General features: G+C 36.0%; 1 protein-coding gene across 3 annotated transcripts in view; it reads right to left on the minus strand.

Moving 5' to 3' along the window:
• dachd (dachshund d) overlaps positions 1-22550 on the minus strand; it is a 570949-nt gene that overhangs the window by 33327 nt on the left and 515072 nt on the right. For all 3 annotated transcript variants that reach the window (XR_012050790.1, XM_061970732.2, XM_061970731.2), the window contains exons 7-10: positions 17877-18022; positions 10923-11070; positions 10697-10840; positions 4016-4084 (exon numbers count right to left, since the gene is read on the minus strand). Coding sequence is in view for 2 of the 3 variants with exons in the window: in XM_061970732.2 (XP_061826716.2) it covers positions 4016-4084; positions 10697-10840; positions 10923-11070; positions 17877-18022 (507 nt within the window). In the remaining variant the exon portion in view is untranslated. The remainder of the gene's footprint in view (positions 1-4015; positions 4085-10696; positions 10841-10922; positions 11071-17876; positions 18023-22550) is intronic.

Below are 22550 nucleotides of genomic sequence, written 5' to 3' on the forward strand. Positions count from 1 at the left end.
TTTTCTTGTAAAATTGCGACTGCTATTGAGTAAAATTCCAACTTTTATCATAATATTGCACAAATGTTCAGTTTTTCTTGTAACATTTTTACATGCGTTGAGTAAAATTACGACTTTTATTATAATACTGCCAAAATTCCAAGTTTTTCTTGTGAAATTGTGACCTTTTTCTTGTGAAATTCAAACTCATTTTTGACAACAAGCTTTTTTATATTAGTATGTACTGTATATATTATTAATGTTGGAAATACAAATCTTGTGATTTAGGGCTACATAAGTAAACATTGATTGATTATAAAATTGTGACTTTTGTCGAGTAAAATTATGACTCTTTTCATAAAATTGCCAAAATGTTAAGCTTTTCTTGTAAAATTGCAACTGCTATTGAGTAAAATTCCAACTTTTATCATAATATTGTACAAATATTCAGTTTTTCTTGTAACATTTTTACATGCGTTGAGTAAAATTCCGACTTTTATTATAATACTGCCAAAATTCCAAGTTTTTCTTGTGAAATTGTGACCTTTTTCTTGTGAAATTCAAACTCATTTTTGACAACAAGCTTTTTTATATTAGTATGTACTGTATATATTATTAATGTTGTAAATACAAATCTTGTGATTTAGGGCTACATAAGTAAACATTGATTGATTGATTATCAAATTGCGACTTTTGTATAGTAAAATTATGACTCTTTTCATAAAATTGCCAAAATGTTAAGCTTTTCTTGTAAAATTGCGACTGCTATTGAGTAAAATTCCAACTTTTATCATAATATTGCACAAATGTTCAGTTTTTCTTGTAACATTTTTACATGCGTTAAGTAAAATTACGACTTTTTTTTATAATACTGCCAAAATTCTAAGTTTTTCTTGTGAAATTGTGACATTTTTTACTTGTGAAATTCAAACTCATTTTTGACAACAAGCTTTTTTATATTAGTATGTACTGTATATATTATTAATGTTGTAAATACAAATCTTGTGATTTAGGGCTACATAAGTAAACATTGATTGATTAATTGATTGATTATAAAACTGCGACTTTTGTGTAGTAAAATTATGACTCTTTTCATAAAATTGCCAAAATGTTAAGCTTTTCTTGTAAAATTCCAACTTTTATCATAATATTGCACAAATGTTCAGTTTTTCTTGTAACATTTTTACATGCGTTGAGTAAAATTACGACTTTTATTATAATACTGCCAAAATTCCAAGTTTTTCTTGTGAAATTCAAACTCATTTTTGACAACAAGCTTTTTTATATTAGTATGTACTGTATATATTATTAATGTTGTAAATACAAATCTTGTGATTTAGGGCTACATAAGTAAACATTGATTGATTAATTGATTGATTATAAAATTGCGACTTTTGTATAGTAAAATGATGACTCTTTTCATAAAATTGCCAAAATGTTAAGCTTTTCTTGTAAAACTGCGACTGCTATTGAGTAAAATTCCAACTTTTATCATAATATTGTACAAATGTTCAGTTTTTCTTGTAACATTTTTACATGCGTTAAGTAAAATTACGACTTTTATTATAATACTGCCAACATTCTACGTTTTTCTTGTGAAATTGTGACCTTTTTCTTGTGAAATTCAAACTCATTTTTGACAACAAGCTTTTTTATATTAGTATGTACTGTATGTATTATTAATGTTGTAAATACAAATCTTGTGATTTAGGGCTACATAAGTAAACATTGATTGATTATAAAATTGCGGCTTTTGTATAGTAAAATTATGACTCTTTTCATAAAATTGCCAAAATGTTAAGCTTTTCTTGTAAAACTGCGACTGCTATTGAGTAAAATTCCAACTTTTATCATAATATTGCACAAATGTTCAGTTTTTCTTGTAACATTTTTACATGCGTTGAGTAAAATTACGACTTTTATTATAATACTGCCAACATTCTGAGTTTTTCTTGTGAAATTGTGACCTTTTTCTTGTGAAATTCAAACTCATTTTTGACAACAAGCTTTTTTATATTAGTATGTACTGTATATATTATTAATGTTGTAAATACAAATCTTGTGATTTAGGGCTACATAAGTAAACATTGATTGATTAATTGATTGATTATAAAATTGCGACTTTTGTCTAGTAAAATTATGACTCTTTTCATAAAATTGCCAAAATGTTAAGCTTTTCTTGTAAAATTGCAACTGCTATTGAGTAAAATTCCAACTTTTATCATAATATTGCACAAATGTTCTGTTTTTCTTGTAACATTTTTACATGCGTTGAGTAAAATTACGACTTTTATTATAATACTGCCAACATTCTGAGTTTTTCTTGTGAAATTGTGACCTTTTTCTTGTGAAATTCAAACTCATTTTTGACAACAAGCTTTTTTATATTAGTATGTACTGTATATATTATTAATGTTGTAAATACAAATCTTGTGATTTAGGGCTACATAAGTAAACATTGATTGATTATAAAATTGCGACTTTTGTATAGTAAAATTACGACTCTTTTCATAAAATTGCCAAAATGTTAAGCTTTTCTTGTAAAATTGCGACTGCTATTGAGTAAAATTCCAACTTTTATCATAATATTGCACAAATGTTCAGTTTTTCTTGTAACATTTTTACATGCGTTAAGTAAAATTACGACTTTTTTTTATAATACTGCCAAAATTCCAAGTTTTTCTTGTGAAATTGTGACCTTTTTCTTGTGAAATTCAAACTCATTTTTGACAACAAGCTTTTTTATATTAGTATGTACTGTATATATTATTAATGTTGTAAATACAAATCTTGTGATTTAGGGCTACATAAGTAAACATTGATTAATTGATTGATTATAAAATTGCGACTTTTGTCGAGTAAAATTACGACTCTTTTCATAAAATTGCCAAAATGTTCAGCTTTTCTTGTAAAATTGCAACTGCTATTGAGTAAAATTCCAAATTTTATCATAATATTGCACAAATGTTCAGCTTTTCTTATAACATTTTTACATGCGTTGAGTAAAATTACGACTTTTATTATAATACTGCCAACATTCTACGTTTTTCTTGTGAAATTGTGACCTTTTTCTTGTGAAATTCAAACTCATTTTTGACAACAAGCTTTTTTATATTAGTATGTACTGTATATATTATTAATGTTGTAAATACAAATCTTGTGATTTAGGGCTACATAAGTAAACATTGATTGATTGATTATCAAATTGCGACTTTTGTATAGTAAAATTATGACTCTTTTCATAAAATTGCCAAAATGTTAAGCTTTTCTTGTAAAATTGCGACTGCTATTGAGTAAAATTCCAACTTTTATCATAATATTGCACAAATATTCAGTTTTTCTTGTAACATTTTTACATGCGTTGAGTAAAATTACGACTTTTATTATAATACTGCCAAAATTCCAAGTTTTTCTTGTGAAATTGTGACCTTTTTCTTGTGAAATTCAAACTAATTTTTGACAACAAGCTTTTTTATATTAGTATGTACTGTATATATTATTAATGTTGTAAATACAAATCTTGTGATTTAGGGCTACATAAGTAAACATTGATTGATTAATTGATTGATTATAAAATTGCGACTTTTGTATAGTAAAATGATGACTCTTTTCATAAAATTGCCAAAATGTTAAGCTTTTCTTGTAAAATCGCGACTGCTATTGTGTAAAATTCCAACTTTTATCATAATATTGCACAAATGTTCAGTTTTTCTTGTAACATTTTTACATGCGTTAAGTAAAATTCCGACTTTTTTTTATAATACTGCCAAAATTCCAAGTTTTTCTTGTGAAATTGTGACCTTTTTCTTGTGAAATTCAAACTCATTTTTGACAACAAGCTTTTTTATATTAGTATGTACTGTATATATTATTAATGTTGTAAATATAAATCTTTAGATATCTAGAAAGGGTGTTCCTAAAGAGGTAGGCATTTTTCAGAGGTCCCAAGAAGGTAAGAAATACAAGAATGTGTGTGTGTGTGTGTGTGTGCGCTAGAAAGAAGAAAAGATTTATAGTCTCATGTGAGGCCGTGTACCTTGTATTGTCCTTTCAGCATCTGTTCTTCCACCGCTGCGCTCGCTCTCCATCTCAGGGGTCAGAGCGTCTGCGGGAGAAAAGAGATCAGCGCCGTTAAACATCCACCCTGACGTCGCAAAGTCAGCCTGGCCGCCTGCAGGTGAGTGTGAGTACACAAATGCAACACTTTTACACTCTTTGGAGTAACAAATAACAACACTTCTTTTTTTTCATGCACAAGCTGTGTTCAAGTCTCCTTACAATTTAAAATGTGGATTTCAAATCAATCGGCGTTAATCGCATTCGTTCCAAATATTTGCTCTTTCGATAAATTTGGTAAATTATAAGGAGACTTTATGACATCTTGTATATTATCATACATTTTAATTTCACACTCGTTAATACAAATATCATGTATGATTCCCCCCACAAAATGTCCTATTTTGCACCAAAAAAACCCAGTAAAAATACAAAGTTACTTTTACATTCGTTAAAGTTATCATCTTATTTTTTCAACTGAAATAAAAGCAATAATCTTATGAGAATATAGCCACATTTTTTTTTCAAGACAAAAAAATAAATGTTCGTATTTTACGAAAACAAAATTTTATTTTTTTCCCCAGGAAAAAAAAGCTATATTTCTTCTAGTTTTATGGGCACAAAAGTCTTATATTCTAGTCTTAGTATTATAAGAATAAAGTTGTGATATTACCAGAATAAATATTAATTTATGAGAATAAAATAGTATTTATATTCTAGTACAGCTCTTTATATTTTCAAAAAGTTAATTTTACAAGCGCACAATTTGAAATGTTACATAAATACAGACATTTTTTCCGGACAAAATTCCCAATGTTACAAGAATATAAGTTATTTTATCTATTTTCTTTTCTATTTTCCCAGTAAAATACAATATAGTTTTCCCCCTATCATACATTTTAATTTCACACTCGTTAATACAAATATTATGTATGATTTCCCCCACAAAATGTCCTATTTTGCACCAAAAAAACCCCAGTATTTTGTCCCCGCAAAAATACAAAATTACTTTTACATTCGTTGAAGTTATCATCTTATTTTTTCAACTGAAATAAAAGCAATAATCTTATGAGAATAAAGCCACATTTTTTTTTCAAGACAAAAAAATAAATGTTCGTATTTTACGAAAACAAAATTGTATTTTTTTTTCCCCAGGAAAAAAAAGCTATATTTCTTCTAGTTTTATGGGCACAAAAGTCTTATATTCTAGTCTTAGTATTATAAGAATAAAGGTGTGATATTACCAGAATAAATATTAATTTATGAGAATAAAATAGTATTTATATTCTAGTACAGCTCTTTATATTTTCAAAAAGTTAATTTTACAAGCGCACAATTTGAAATGTTATTTTTTCCAGACAAAATTCCCAATGTTACAAGAATATAAGTTATTTTATCTATTTTCTTTTCTATTTTCCCAGTAAAATACAATATAGTTTCCCCCCCAAACAAAAGTAATCATTTTACAAGCACAAATGTTGGAATATTATACAAATACAATTTTTTTTTTTTTTTTACTTTCCCTAGAAAACACAATATATTTTTCCCTCAACAAGAGTTTGTCATTTTACAAGCAAAAAAAAAATCGGAATATTACAAGAATAAAAATGTGTTTATTTTTATTTTCCCCCAAACAGAAAGTAGTCAGTTTACAAACACGAAAGTTACAACATTACAGAATAAAGTCTTATTTTTTTCTGATAACAAAGTTATTTTTTTCCCCAGACAAAAGCAGAATAAATACATTTAATTGAAAATTTGAAAAATTCTGCAAAAATAAGCTATATTCTTCGAAAAGAAACATGTTTTACAAGCACTAAAGTAATAATTTCATCATCCCCCAAAATAAAATGTTTTGTATTACAAAAATAAAGTGGTAAGTTTTTCAGAAAAATAAGCTATATTCTTCCGAAAAGAAACATGTTTTACAAGCACTAAAGTAATAATTTCCTCATCCCCCAAAATAAAATGTTTTGTATTACAAAAATAAAGTGGTAATTTTTTCAGAAAAATAAGCTATATTTTTACAAAAAGAAACATGTTTTACAAGCACAAAAGTAATTAATTCATCATCCCCCAAATAAAAAATTGTTTTCCAAAAATAAAATTCTTATTTTACCAGAATAAAGTGGTAATTGTTTTAGAAAAATAAGCTATATTTTTTACAAAAAAAAACATGTTTTACAAGCACAAAAGTCATAATTTCATCATCCCCAAAAACACACATTTTTGCATTACAAAAACAAAGTTCTTATTTTACCAACATAAAGTGGTAATTTTTTCGGAAAAAATAATATACATTTCTTCCCCAGAAAGTAGCAATTTTATAGGCACAAAAGTCGTAATCCTATTTTTTCCTTCCATACAAAATTATTATGAACAAATGATGACATAATAGTTATTATAATAATATTAATTGATTATTATTAGTTAATAGCTAATTTTATTATTATATATTATATATGTTATATTATTAGGGCCCGCAATGGGACATAAGGACCTATTGTTATTCTAAGGTTTTATTATTCTTTCTTTCTTCTTCCGCCGCCTCTTTGAGCACTAATTTGACCCACTTAACATGCTTCAAAACTCACCATATTTGACCCACACATCAGGACCTGCGAAAATTGCCTTTTAATAAAAAAACCAAACCCCAAAACTCAAAATTGCGCTCTAGCGCCCCCTAGGAAGAAGAAAAAACTACGCTTTAAAACCTTTATGTAGGTCTGACTTAGATCTACATTTCACAATTGTATATCCTCGGGCTAAAATCAACAGGAAGTTGGCAATTCCCCCTTCAAGACAAAAAAGTACTAAAAACAGTCACTTTTGCCTCTTTGAGCTGTAATTTGACCCCCTTTAACATGCTTCAAAACTCACCAAACTTAACACACACATCAGGACTGGCTAAAACTGTGATCTAATGAAAAAACCTAACCCCAAATCTAAAAATTGTGCTCTACAGCAATTTTTTTTATAAAACGCACAAAAAACTGCTCCTCGGATGACAAATCTGACAAAACTGCCTGTAACTCCCACTGGGAAGGTCGGAGAGACATGAAACAAAAACCTCTATGTAGGTCTCACTTAGACATACATTTCATAAATTGACAACCCCCAGCAAAAATCAACAGGAAGTTTGCTATTCCCCCTTCAAAATAATTTTTTTTTTAAAACCGGTCACCTTCCTTCAAAAACGAACTCCTCTGAGCGCGTTTGTCGTTTCGCCTTCAAACTAACACAGGAGAGAGATTGAACCCTTGTGATTACAACAACAGAAGCGCTTTTTTTTATAACTGCTCCGGTTTTGATTTTATGACCCTTCAAAGACCCGCTGCGCTGCTGTTTTTTTAAGATGGCTGCTTAAAAGCAGGAAGCACCAACGTGCCCACACAATGCAGACAAGGTAGGTACACTAGACAAAAGTCTTGGGACACTTCAGACTAAAAGTAGACAAAAGTATTGGGACACTTAGGACTAGCACCTGCCAAATACGCGGGCCCGAACAACGCTGCTTGCAGCTTTAATTTATTATTATTCTTGTCTATTGTGAGCGAACTGTGGTGCTGAATTTCCCCCAGGGATCAATAAAGTACTTTCTATTCTATTCTATTACACGAAAACGGTAGTATTTTCCCAGTAAAACAAGTAACATATTTCCTCCGTAAAAAGTTGCTGTAATACGTGAATAAAGTCATATTTTTTTTTACAGATAAAGACATTGTTTTCCTCAGAAAAAGATAAATTTTTTGACAAAGAGTTATCTTACAAGAATTAAGTGGAATAAAAACACACATTTTTGCATTACAAAAACAAAGTTCTTATTTTACCAACATAAAGTGGTAATTTTTTAGGAAAAAATAAGTTGCACATTTCTTCCCCAGAAAGCCGCAATTTTACGGGCACAAAAGTCGTAATCCTATTTTTTTCCTCCCAGACAAAATAATTGTGAACAAGTTATGACATAATAGTTCTAATTTTACAAGAAAAAAGTAGTATTTCCCCAAACAAACATTACAGAATAAAGTCTTATTTTTTTCTGATAAGAACGTTTTTTTTTCCCCCAGACAAAAGCAAGATAACCACACATATAAAACATGTTTTTTTTTGTAAAAATATAGCTTATTTTTCTAAAACAATTACCACTTTATTTATGTGGGCTTTGTACCGAGGATGTCGTTGTGGCTTGTGCAGCCCTTTGAGACACTTGTGATTTAGGGCTATATAAATAAACATTGATTGATTGATTGACAGAATAAATATAAATAATTGAAAAAAACATTTTTTTCTGAAAAATAAGCTATATTCTTCAAAAATGTACGTGTTTTACAAGCACAAAAGTCACAATTTCATCATCCCCCAAAATAAAAATTGTTGTATTACAAAAATAAAGTTCTTATTTTACCAAAATAAAGTGGAAATTTTTTCGAAAAAAAAAATTATACATTTCATCCCCAGAAAGTCGCAATTTTATGGGCACAAAAGTCGTAATCCTATTTTTTCCTTCCAGACAAAATAATTATGAACAAGTTATGACATAATAGTTCTAATTTTACAAGAAAAAAGTAGTATTTAACAAGTTACATATTTCCCCAAACAAACATTACAGAATAAAGTCTTATTTTTTTCTGATAAGAACGTTTTTTTTTCCCCAGACAAAAGCAAGATAACCACAGAATAAATAAAAAGAATTGAAAAAACATTTTTTTCCTGAAAAATAAGCTATATTCTTCAAAAATTAACGTGTTTTACAAGCACAAAAGTCACAATTTCATCATCCCCCAAAATAAAAATTGTTGTATTACAAAAAGAAAGTTCTTATTTTACCAGAATAAAGTGGCAATTGTTTTAGAAAAATAAGCTATATTTTTACAAAAAGAAACATGTTTTACAAGCACAAAAGTAATTAATTCATCATCCCCCAAATTAAAAATTGTTGTTTTACAAAAATAAAATTCTTATTTTACCAAAATAAAGTGGTAATTTTTACAGGAAAATAAGCTATATTTTTAAGAAAAAAAACGTGTTTTACAAGCACAAAAGTCATAATTTCATCATCCTCAAAAACAAAGTTCTTATTTTACCAAAATAAAGTGGTAATTTTTTAGGAAAAAATAAGTTGCACATTTCTTCCCCAGAAAGCCGCAATTTTACGGGCACAAAAGTCGTAATCCTATTTTTTTCCTCCCAGACAAAATAATTATGAACAAGTTATGACATAATAGTTCTAATTTTACAAGAAAAAATTAGTATTTTCCCAGTAAAACAAGTTACATATTTCCCCAAACAAACATTACAGAATAAAGTCTTATTTTTTTCTGACAAGAACGTTTTTTTTTCCCCAGACAAAAGCAAGATAACCACAGAATAAATAAAAATAATTGAAAAAACCATTTTTTTCTGAAAAATAAGCTATATTCTTTAAAAATGTACGTGTTTTACAAGCACAAAAGTCACAATTTCATCATCCCCCAAAATAAAAATTGTTGTATTACAAAAATAAAGGTCTTATTTTACCAAAATAAAGTGGTAATTTTTACAGGAAAATAAGCTATATTTTTAAGAAAAAAAACGTGTTTTACAAGCACAAAAGTCATAATTTCATCATCCTCAAAAACAAAGTTCTTATTTTACCAAAATAAAGTGGTAATTTTTTAGGAAAAATAAGCTATATTTTTACAAAAAGAAACATGTTTTACAAGCACAAAAGTAATTAATTCATCATCCCCCAAATTAAAAATTGTTGTTTTACAAAAACAAAATTCTTATTTTACCAGAATAAAGTGGTAATTGTTTTAGAAAAATAAGCTATATTTTTACAAAAAAAAAACATGTTTTACAAGCACAAAAGTCATAATTTCATCATCCCCAAAATAAAAATTGTTGTATTACAAAAATAAAGGTCTTATTTTACCAAAATAAAGTGGTAATTTTTTCGGAAAAAATAATATACATTTCTTCCCCAGAAAGTCGCAATTTTATGGGCACAAAAGTCGTAATCCTATTTTTTTCCTTCCAGACAAAATTATTATGAACAAATGATGACATAATAGTTATTATAATAATATTAATTGATTATTATTAGTTAATAGCTAATTTTATTATTATATATTATATATAATATATATAATATATTATATTATTTATTATTGTCTATTGTGAGCGAACTGTGGTGCTGAATTTCCCCCAGGGCTCAATAAAGTACTTTCTATTCTATTACATGAAAACGGTAGTATTTTGCCAGTAAAACAAGTAACATATTTCCTCCCTAAAAAGTCGTAATATCACAAGCACAGAAGTGGTATATATTAGAAGAATAAGTTGCATTTGGACCCCGACTTAAACAAGTGTAAAAACTTATTGGGGTGTTACCATTTACTGGTCAATTGTACAGAATCTACTAATAAAAGTCTCAATCAATCAATCAATTTTCCGGTAAAAAGTTGCTGTAATACGCGAATAAAGTCATATTTTTTACAGATTGTTTTCCTCAGAAAAAGATAAATTTTTTGACAAAGTGTTATCTTACAAGAATTAAGTGGAATTTTACAGACAAAGGGCTCATTTTATGCAGACAAAGTTGTAACGTAGAAGAAAAAAGCTGCAGGGGGAGCCAAGTGGAGCAATAAAATGAAAAGAAGTCTAATGAAGTTTTACTGACCGTTGAGCGAGCGCATGCTGTCGGCCGGTGACGGCTGCTTGAAAGTCTGCTCCATCTGCTCTCTCCTCTTGGATTCGTATTCCAGAGCTTCTTGCAGTTTCCTCTTTGCCTTCTTCTCCTTCTTCAGGCGCTTCTGGATGATGGCTAAGAGAGCAAAGACCAGAAATCATCTCCTGGAGAACTTATTTCAAAGAATGAAGCTCCATTGTTTGTCTCCTTTTCTCACCTCTGTTCTTCTGCTCCATGGCCAGCTGCTTCTCCAGAGTCTCCCGGAGTTCCCGCTCGCGGAACAGCTCCATCTTCAGCTCCGTCTTCTCCAGCTGGACCTGCTTCTCCTGAGCCCGGGCGTTGTCGATGGCCACCTTCAGCAGGCCCTGCGAGCACCATCGTGTTAGTATCTCCTGTATTTACTTCCACACCACGTCTTATCCCAGAGGAGACTGAGGGCAACTGTCACAGCAGCCAGGGCCGGCCCGTGGCATAGGCCGTATAGGCAAATGCTAAGGGCGCCGTCCATCAGGGGGCGCCACGCCAGTGCCACAAATGTTGGTACTATTATTTCTAAATACAAAAAATAATCCCACGTTAATTAAAATGCAAAGTAAAGCCTATTTAATAGAAATATTATTTGTTACAACATTACGCCGCCCCCTCCCTTCCCGTATCATGACTCTTTTTGGATGTCACCACATCAAAAAATCAACACAAGATGTCAAAACGGCCAAAACTGTCAGGTGCCCAGGGAAGAAAAAAGAGAAAAGACAGAGGTAGCAGGTAGGTAACGTTAGCCTACATGAAATTATTTGTCTGTTACAGAATGTGATAGTAACCTGGCTTTTTAGCATTAAGCTAATGTTACATGATTCGGCAATTGCTAATCAATAAATAGCTAGTTCTGTTTTAACGTCGGGTTAATATTGTGGAGGGGGCTAAATTGTTATGGAAAATAATAATGTAACGTTAGGTAATTACAGTACTCCCACCTTACATTCCTCAGGGACATTTGTATTAGATCTTTTAAGCAGGTGTTTTTTGTTTACATTGTTATTGCCTTCTGGTTAGCTAATGTTTGCCCTGCAGGTAATAGTCACTTTTCCACCCCTTTATATATTAGGTATAGTTGTAAGCCTAGTTATTCATGCGTTCGTTACGTCTCGTCTCGATTACTGTAACGTATTATTTTCGGGTCTCCCTATGTCTAGCATTAAAAGATTACAGTTGGTACAAAATGCGGCTGCTAGACTTTTGACAAGAACAAGAAAGTTTGATCATATTACGCCTATACTGGCTCACCTGCACTGGCTTCCTGTGCACTTAAGATGCGACTTTAAGGTTTTACTACTTACGTATAAAATACTACACGGTCTAGCTCCAGCCTATCTTACCGATTGTATTGTACCATATGTCCCGGCAAGAAATCTGCGTTCAAAGAACTCCGGCTTATTAGTGATTCCCAGAGCCCAAAAAAAGTCTGCGGGCTGTAGAGCGTTTTCTATTCGGGCTCCAGCACTATGGAATGCCCTCCCGGTAACAATTAGAGATGCTACCTCAGTAGAAACATTTAAGTCCCATCTCAAAACTCATTTGTATACTCTAGCCTTTGAATAGCCCCCCTTTTTTTTAGACCAGTTGATCTGCCGTTTCTTTTCTTTTCTCCTCTGCTCCCCCCTATCCCTTGTGGAGGGGAAGACACACAGATCCGGTGGCCATGGATGGGGTGCTGGCTGTCCGGGGTCGGGACCCGGGGTGGACCGCTCGCCTGTATATTGGTTGGGAACATCTCTGCGCTGCTGACCCGTCTCCGCTCGGGATGGTTTCCTGCTGACCCCACTGTGGACTGGACTCTTACTATTATGTTGGATCCACTATGGACTGGACTCTCACAATATTATGTTAGACCCACTCGACATCCATTGCATTCGGTCTCCCTAGAGGGGGGGGGGTTACCCACATATGCGGTCCTCTCCAAGGTTTCTCATAGTCATTCACATCGACGTCCCACTGGGGTGAGTTTTTCCTTGCCCTTATGTGGGCTATACCGAGGATGTCGTTGTGGCTTGTGCAGCCCTTTGAGACACTTGTGATTTAGGGCTATATAAATAAACATTGATTGATTGATTGATTGATAGTTGTTAAAGTGCACATCATTAATGTTAATTAAGCAATATGTATGTAAAAAATATTGTATTTCATATATTCATTTTTTATTTTTTACATTCCTTTATTTATTCATATATTTTTTTTATCTTGTTAACTATTCTGATTGTTAATTTGCTTTCTTTAAGTAAAAAAAAAGGTCAAAGACAAAGCTATTCGGTTTCTTGTGAGTATATACACTTCACTGCCGATGTGGGGGGGGCGCCACCTAAAATCTTGCCTAGGGCGCCAGATTGGTTAGGGCCGGGCCTGACAGCAGCGTTCAGAGGTGGGTAGTAACGCGCTACATTTACTCCGTTACATCTACTTGAGTAACTTTTGGGATAAATTGTACTTCTAAGAGTAGTTTTAATGCAACATACTTTTACTTTTACTCGAGTATATTTATAGAGAAGAAATGCTACTTTTACTGCGCTCCATTTATCTACATTCAGCTCGCTACTCGCTACGGATTTTTATCCATCAGACACACACACACTCACACATGCATAGAAACACCAATCAACTGCACAGTGTGTTCCCAGGTGCAGCCCACACCTATCAGTTTATGGTTTGCGTAAAGGCTAACTTGTTATTTTCCTTTGTAATCTCTGCCTACTGAGCCTATGGTGCTGTTAAGTTATTGTGGCTCAATTTTTTTTATGTTAATGTATTATTATTTAATATATATTAAATGAGGTTGCCGAGGTAGTTAAAAAGCTCCTCGGTGGCAAGGCCCCGGTGGTGGATGAGATCCGCCCGGAGTTCCTTAAGGCTCTGGATGTTGTGGGGCTGTCTTGGTTGACAAGACTCTGCAACATCTCGTGGACATCGGGGGCGGTACCTCTGGATTGGCAGACCGGGGTGGTGGTTCCTCTCTTTAAGAAGGGGAACCGGAGGGTGTGTTCCAACTATCGTGGGATCACACTCCTCAGCCTTCCCGGTAAGGTCTATTCAGGTGTACTGGAGAGGAGGCTACGCTGGATAGTCGAACCTTGGATTCAGGAGGAACAGTGTGGTTTTCGTCCTGGTCGTGGAACTGTGGACCAGCACTATAATCTGGGCAGGGTCCTTGAGGGTGCATGGGAGTTTGCCCAACCAGTCTACATGTGTTTTGTGGACTTGGAGAAGGCATTCGACCGTGTACCCCGGGAAGTCCTGTGGGGAGTGCTCAGAGAGTATGGGGTAACGGACTGTCTTATTGTGGCAGTTCGTTCCCTGTATAATCAGTGTCAGAGCTTGGTCCGCATTGCCGGCAGTAAGTCGGACACGTTTCCAGTGAGGGTTGGACTCCGCCAAGGCTGCCCTTTGTCACCCATTCTGTTCATAACCTTTATGGACAGAATTTCTAGGCGCAGTCAGGGCGTTGAGGGGATCTGGTTTGGTGGCTGCAGGATTAGGTCACTGCTATTTGCAGATGATGTGGTCCTGATGGCTTCCTCCGGCCAAGATCTTCAGCTCTCACTGGATCGGTTCGCAGCCGAGTGTGAAGCGACTGGGATGGGAATCAGCAACTCCAAGTCCGAGTCCATGGTTCTCTCCCGGAAAAGGGTGGAGTGCCATCTCCGGGTTGGGGAGGAGATCTTGCCCCAAGTGGAGGAGTTCAAGTACCTCGGAGTCTTGTTCACGAGTGAGGGAAGAGTGGATCGTGAGATCGACAGGCGGATCGGTGCGGCGTCTTCAGTAATGCGGACGCTGTATCGATCCGTTGTGGTGAAGAAGGAGCTGAGCCGGAAGGCAAAGCTCTCAATTTACCGGTCGATCTACGTTCCCATCCTCACCTATGGTCATGAGCTTTGGGTCATGACCGAAATGACAAGATCACGGGTACAAGCGGCCGAAATGAGTTTCCTCCGCCGAGTGGCGGGGCTCTCCCTTAGAGATAGGGTGAGAAGCTCTGTCATTCGGGGGGAGCTCAAAGTAAAGCCGCTGCTCCTCCACATGGAGAGGAGCCAGATGAGGTGGTTCGGGCATCTGGTCAGGATGCCACCCGAACGCCTCTCTAGGGAGGTGTTTAGGGCACGTCCGACCGGTAGGAGGCCACGGGGAAGACCCAGGACACGTTGGGAAGACTATGTCTCCCGGCTGGCCTGGGAACGCCTCGGGATCCCCCGGGAGGAGCTGGACGAAGTGGCTGGGGAGAGGGAAGTCTGGGCTTCCCTGCTTAGGCTGCTGCCCCCGCGACCCGACCTCGGATAAGCGGAAGAAGATGGATGGATGGATGGATATTATTGTTTTAGTTGCTTGAGATATATTCCTGGCTCTGAATTTGCTCATTGCTATTTTTATGTTTTTGTGCATTATTTGTTGCCGTCCTCATTAAACGAACAGGTTACTCATCAGTTACTCAGTACTTGAGTAGTTTTTTCACAACATTTACTCAAGTAAATATTTGGGTGACTACTCCTTACTTTTTGGAGTTATTTTTACGAATAGCAATCTATTTATTGGGTTAGAAAAGTATTATTTTATGAACCATTTTTGGGTTGTTTTTCAACGAGTAACGCATTTTTGGGTAAAAGGCTTTTTTTTTACAATTATTAAAAAGTTACTTTTTTCTTGACGGGAATTTTATTATGGATTAACATTATTTACAATCACCCAACATTGAGTTAGCATAACTCAAATTTTGGGTTAAATAATTCCACGCAAAAGTTGGGTTGAAAAAATTAACCCAAAATGTTGAGTTAAAATAACCCAGATAAGGGGTTCGTCCTTTTCTGAACCAGCGGTTGGGTTAAAATTGGGTTATTTTTTTAACCCGACATTTTTTAGTAAGCCAATCGGACATTTGTCCTTCAATGTTATCCAAGAGGAGACCGAGGGCAGCAAGAAAACAACAGCACTGGAGCAAACAGGGTAGGCTAATGTTAGCATATTACCTCAAATGTTATCCATGAAGAGACAGAGGGCATCAAAAAACAGAAGGGCTGCAGCCAAGTGAAGACTGTAAAGCTAAACAGTCCAGAACTAAGGCACAGCTAAAGCGTATGTTAGCAAAGATGTCCTCAAATGTTATTCAAGAGGACACTGAGGGCATTAAAAAAATGTTTCTTTTTACGCTGCAGCTTCCAGAACTAGGGCACAGCAACACGGTAGGCTCATGTTAGCATATGTGCACAAATGTTATCCTTGTGGGATAAATAATAGTCTATCCTATCCTAAATGTTATCCTAGAAGAGACTGAGGGCATCAAAACAACAAAAGCGGGGCAGCAAAAAGTAGGCCAATGTAGGCATATGTCCTCAAATGTTATCCTTGTGGGTTAAATAAATGTCTGTCCTATCCTACCCTGAATGTTATCCAAACAGAGACTGAGGGCATAAAGAAAAGAAGCGCTGCATCAAAGTGAGGACTGTGTAGTTTAACACTGCATCTTGTAGAACTAAGGCACAGCAACAGGGTAGGCTAATGTTAGCATATGTCCTCAAATGTTAGCCAAGAAGAGACTGAGGGCATCAAAACAACAAAAGCAGGGCAGCAAAAGGTAGGCCAATGTAGGCAAATGTCCTCAAATGTTATCCTTGTGGGTTAAATAAATGTCTGTCCTATCCTACACTGAATGTTATCCAAGAAGAGACTGAGGGCATAAAAAAACAGAAGCACTGCAGCAAAGTGAAGACTGTGTAGTTTAACACTGCAGCTTGCAGAACTAAGGCACAGCAACAGGGTAGGCTAATGTTAGCATATGTCCTCAAATATTATCCAAGAAGAGACTGAGGGCATTAAAACAACAAAAGCGGGGCAGCAAAAGGTAGGCCAATGTAGGCATATGTCCTCAAATGTTATCCTTGTGGGTTAAATAAATGTCTGTCCTATCCTACCCTGAATGTTATCCAAACAGAGACTGAGGGCATAAAGAACAGAAGCGCTGCATCAAAGTGAGGACTGTGTACTTTAACACTGCAGCTTGCAGAACTAAGGCACAGCAACAGGGTAGGCTAATGTTAGCATATGTCCTCAAATGTTATCCAAGAAGAGACTGAGGGCATCAAAACAACAAAAGCGGGGCAGGAAAAGGGTAGGCAAATGTAGGCATATGTCCTCAAATGTTATCCTTGTGGGTTAAATAAAAGTCCATCCTATCCTACCCTAAATGTTATCCAAGAGGAGACTGAGGGCATAAAGAAAAGAAGCGCTGCATCAAAGTGAAGACTGTGCAGTTTAACACTGCAGCTTGCAGAACTAAGGCACAGCAACAGGGTAGGCTAATGTTAGCATATGTCCTCAAATGTTATCCAAGAAGAGACTGAGGGCATCAAAACAACAAAAGCAGGGCAGCAAAAGGTAGGCCAATGTAGGCATATGTCCTCAAATGTTATCCTTGTGGGCTAAATAAATGTCTGTCCTATCCTACCCTGAATGTTATCCAAACAGAGACTGAGGGCATAAAGAACAGAAGCGCTGCATCAAAGTGAAGACTGTGCAGTTTAACACTGCAGCTTGCAGAACTAAGGCACAGCAGCAGCATATGTCCTCAAATATTATCCAAGAAGAGACTGAGGGCATTAAAACAACAAAAGCGGGGTAGGCAAATGTAGGTATATGTTCTCAAATGTTATCCTTGTGGGTTAAATAAAAGTCCATCCTATCCTACCCTAAATGTTATCCAAGAGGAGACTGAGGGCATAAATAAAAACAGAAGCGCTGCAGTGTGCAGTTTAACATTGCAGCTTGCAGAACTAAGGCACAGCAACAGGGTAGGCTAATGTTAGCATATGTCCTCATATATTATCCAAGAAGAGACTGAGGGCATTAAAACAACAAAAGCGGGGTAGGCAAATGTAGGCATATGTTCTCAAATGTTATCCTTGTGGGTTAAATAAAAGTCCATCCTATCCTACCCTGAATGTTATCCAAGAGGAGACTGAGGGCATATAAAAAAAAACAGAAGCGCTGCATCAAAGTGAAGACTGTGCAGCTTGCAGAACTAAGGCACAGCAACAGGGTACGCTAATGTTAGCATATGTCCTCAATTATCCAGGAGGAGACTGAGGGCAAAAAGGAAACAAAGTGTTTTTTTTAATAAAAAAAAAAAGATTACCTGAATGTTGGTAAGGAGCGTCTCTATTGACGACAGTCCGTCTGGGAAGAGAAATGGCGAGGGGAAGCCTGGAGGGAGAGTCTGCCCGGCCAGTGACAAGCGCTCGTAGCTATCTCTGGCTGTGGGCGTGCACATGAGGTTATCATCTGCGGGGGGGGAAAGGAAAAATTATTATTTTTCAAAAATTAAAAAAAAAAAGGAAATCTGTTTGCATAAATCGTAATACACGTAAAAATGACTGGTCATGCATCGGTTTTCCTTTTTCTTTGGCTTTTTGTGGCGTCGCGTGCGATCGAAGCGAAGCTCACTGTTTTTTTACACTTGAAGAAGGCAAAAATATTGCTCTCCCTGACCACCTGAGGGCACCACAGACTGAAAAGGCTTAAAAACCCTTTTTTTTTTTTTTTTTTAAACAAGTTTTTTTTTTTAGATATATGCATACTAGTTTTAGCTATTTGGCTGTTCTAGTTTTTATTAGGGCCCACAATGGCCCATTGCAAAAGGACTCCCTTCGGAGTCCTTATGCAATGGGACATAAGGACCTATTGTTAGGGACCGCAATGTCCCTTTGGGACAGAGGATCCTATTGTAATTGTAAGGTTCTATTATTATTATTCCGCCGCCCCTTTGAGCTGTAATTTGACCCCCTTAACATGCTTCAAAACTCACCATATTTGACACACACATCAGGACTGGCGAAAATTGCCATCTAATAAAAAACCAAACCCCAAAACTCAGAATTGCGCTCTAGCGCCCCCTAGGAAAAAACACAGACAAAACTGCTTGTAACTTCCGGTAGGAATGTCGTAGAGACATGAAACAAAAACCTTCTATGTAGGTCTGACTTAGACCTAGATTTCATACATTGACATCCTTCAGCAAAAATCAACAGGAAGTTGGCAATTCCCCCTTCAAAACAAAAGTTTTGTAAAAACAGTCACTTTTGCCTCTTTGAGCTATAATTTGACCCCCTTAACATGCTTCAAAACTCACTAAACTGGACACACACATCAGTACTGGCAAAAACTGTGATCTAATAAAAAAGCCAACCCCAAAATTTAAAATTGCGCTCTAGCGCCCCCTAGGAAGAAAACACAGACACAACTGCTCCTAGGAAGAAAACTCAGACAAAACTGCCTGTAACTTCCAGTAGGAATGTCTTAGAGACATGAAAAAAAAACCTCTATGTAGGTCTCACTTAGACCTCCATTTCATATATTGACAACCCCCAGCAAAAATCAACAGGAAGTTTGCAATTCCCCCTTCAAAACAAACGTTTTGTAAAAACCGGTCACCTTTTTTCAAACATTATCTCCTCTGAGCACGTTTGTCGTGTTGGCTTCAAACTAGCACAGGAGAGAGATCGAACCCTTCTGATTAAAAGTTGACCAAAGAGTTTTAATTACTGCTCCGGTTTGGATTTTATGTGCTGTCAAAGTTGGTCCCGTCCATCGCTGCTTGCAGCTTTAATTATTGTAAGGTTTTATTATTCTTTCTTTCTTTCTTTCTTCTTCCGCCGCCACATTAAACTGTAATTTGACCCACTTAACATGCTTCAAAACTCACCATATTTGACCCACACATCAGGACCTGCGAAAATTGCCTTTTAATAAAAAAAACGATCCCCAAAACTCAAAATTGCGCTCTAGCGCCCCCTAGGAAGAAGAAAAAACTACGCTGCCTGTAACTCCCACTAGGAAGGAAGGTCGGAGAGACGAGAAACAAAAACCTTTATGTAGGTCTGACTTAGATCTACATTTCATAATTGTATATCCTCGGGCTAAAATCAACAGGAAGTTGGCAATTCCCCCTTCAAGACAAAAAAGTACTAAAAACAGTCACTTTTGCCTCTTTGAGCTGTAATTTGACCCCCTTAACACGCTTCAAAACTCACCGAACTAAACACACACATCAGGACTGGCAAAAATTGCGATCTAATAAAAAAACCTAACCCAAAAACTCAAAATTGCGCTCTAGCGCCCCCTAGGAAAAAAAAAACTAGACTGCCTGTAACTCCCACTAGGAAGGTCGGAGAGACATGAAACAAAAACCTCTATGTAGGTCTGACTCAGATCTAGATTTCATAATAGTACATTCTCGGGCTAAAATCAACAGGAAGTTGGCAATTCCCCCTTCAAGACAAAAAAGTACTAAAAACAGTCACTTTTGCCTCTTTGAGCTGTATTTTGACCCCCTTAACATGCTTCAAAACTCACCAAACTGGACACACACATCAGGACTGGCAAAAATTGCGATTTAATAAAAAATCCAACCCCAAAACTTAAAATTGCGCTCTAGCGCCCCCTAGGAAGAAAACACAGACACAACTGCTCCTAGGAGGAAAACTCAGACAAAACTGCCTGTAACTTCCAGTACGGATGTCTTAGAGACATGAAACAAAAACCTCTATGTAGGTCTTACTTAGACCTACATTTCATATATTGACAACCCCCAGCAAAAATCAACAGGAAGTTTGCAATTCCCCCTTCAAAACGAAAGTTTTGTAAAAACCGGTCACCTTTTTTCAAACATTATCTCCTCTGAACGTGTTTGTTGTGTCGGCTTCAAACTAGCACAGGAGAGAGATTGAACCCTTCTGATTAAAAGTTGACGAAAGAGTTTCAATTACTGCTCCGGTTTGGATTTTATGTGCCGTCAAAGTCGGTCCCGGCCATCGCTGCTTGCAGCTTTAATTATTCTTTCTTTCTTCTTCCGCCGCCTCTTTGAGCACTAATTTGACCCACTTAACATGCTTCAAAACTCACCATATTTGACCCACACATCAGGACCTGCGAAAATTGCCTTTTAATAAAAAAAACCGATCCCCAAAACTCAAAATTGCGCTCTAGCGCCCCCTAGGAAGAAGAAAAAACTACGCTGCCTGTAACTCCCACTAGGAAGGTCGGAGAGACGAGAAACAAAAACCTCTATGTAGGTCTGACTTAGATCTACATTTCATAATTGTATATCCTCAGGCTAAAATCAACAGGAAGTTGGCAATTCCCCCTTCAAGACAAAAAAGTACTAAAAACAGTCACTTTTGCCTCTTTGAGCTGTAATTTGACCCCCTTAACACGCTTCAAAACTCACCGAACTGAACACACACATCAGGACTGGCAAAAATTGCGATCTAATGAAAAAACCTAACCCAAAAACTCAAAATTGCGCTCTAGCGCCCCCTAGGAAAAAAAAACTAGACTGCCTGTAACTCCCACTAGGAAGGTCGGAGAGACATGAAACAAAAACCTCTATGTAGGTCTGACTTAGATCTACATTTCATAATAGTACATTCTCGGGCTAAAATCAACAGGAAGTTGGCAATTCCCCCTTCAAGACAAAAAAAGTACTAAAAACAGTCACTTTTGCCTCTTTGAGCTGTAATTTGACCCCCTTAACATGCTTCAAAACTCACCGAACTAAACACACACATCAGGACTGGCAAAAATTGCGATCTAATAAAAAAACCTAACCCAAAAACTCAAAATTGCGCTCTAGCGCCCCCTAGGAAAAAAAAAACTAGACTGCCTGTAACTCCCACTAGGAAGGTCGGAGAGACATGAAACAAAAACCTCTATGTAGGTCTGACTCAGATCTAGATTTCATAATAGTACATTCTCGGGCTAAAATCAACAGGAAGTTGGCAATTCCCCCTTCAAGACAAAAAAGTACTAAAAACAGTCACTTTTGCCTCTTTGAGCTGTAATTTGACCCTCTTAACACGCTTCAAAACTCACCGAACTCAACGCACACATCAGGACTGGCAAAAATTGCGATCTAATGAAAAAACCTAACCCCAAATTTAAAAATTGTGCTCTACAGCAATTTTTTAATAAAACGCACAAAAAACTGCTCCTCGGATGAAAAATATGACAAAAATGCCTGTAACTCCCACTGGGAAGGTCGGAGAGACATGAAAGAAAAACCTCTATGTAGGTCTCACTTAGACCTACATTTCATAAATTGACAACCCCCAGCAAAAATATACAGGAAGTTTGCTATTCCCCCTTCAACACAACATTTTTGTAAAAACCCGTCACCTTTCTTCAAACATTATCTCCTCTGAGCGCGTTTGTTGTTTCGGCTTCAAACTAACATGAGAGAGATTGAACCCTTCTGATTAAAAGTTGGTGAAAGAGTTGTGATACCTGCTCCGGTTTTGATTTTATGACCCTTCAAAGACCCGCTGCGCTGATGCTGTTTTTTTAAGATGGCTGCTTAAAAGCAGGAAGCACCAACGTGCCCACACAATGCAGACAAGGTAGGTACACTAGACAAAAGTCTTGGGACACTTCAGACTAAAAGTAGACAAAAGTATTGGGACACTTAGGACTAGCACCTGCCAAATACGCGGGCCCGAACAACGCTGCTTGCAGTTTTAATTATTCTTTCTTTCTTTCTTTCTTCTTCCGCCGCCTCTTTGAGCACTAATTTGACCCACTTAACATGCTTCAAAACTCACCATATTTGACCCACACATCAGGACCTGCGAAAATTGCCTTTTAATAAAAAAAAACGATCCCCAAAACTCAAAATTGCGCTCTAGCGCCCCCTAGGAGGAAGAAAAAACTACGCTGCCTGTAACTCCCACTAGGAAGGTCGGAGAGACGGGAAACAAAAACCTTTATGTAGGTCTGACTTAGATCTACATTTCATAATTGTATATCCTCGGGCTAA

Source organism: Nerophis lumbriciformis, linkage group LG13 (assembly GCF_033978685.3).
Source record: "Nerophis lumbriciformis linkage group LG13, RoL_Nlum_v2.1, whole genome shotgun sequence".
NCBI classification, from domain to species: domain Eukaryota; kingdom Metazoa; phylum Chordata; class Actinopteri; order Syngnathiformes; family Syngnathidae; genus Nerophis; species Nerophis lumbriciformis.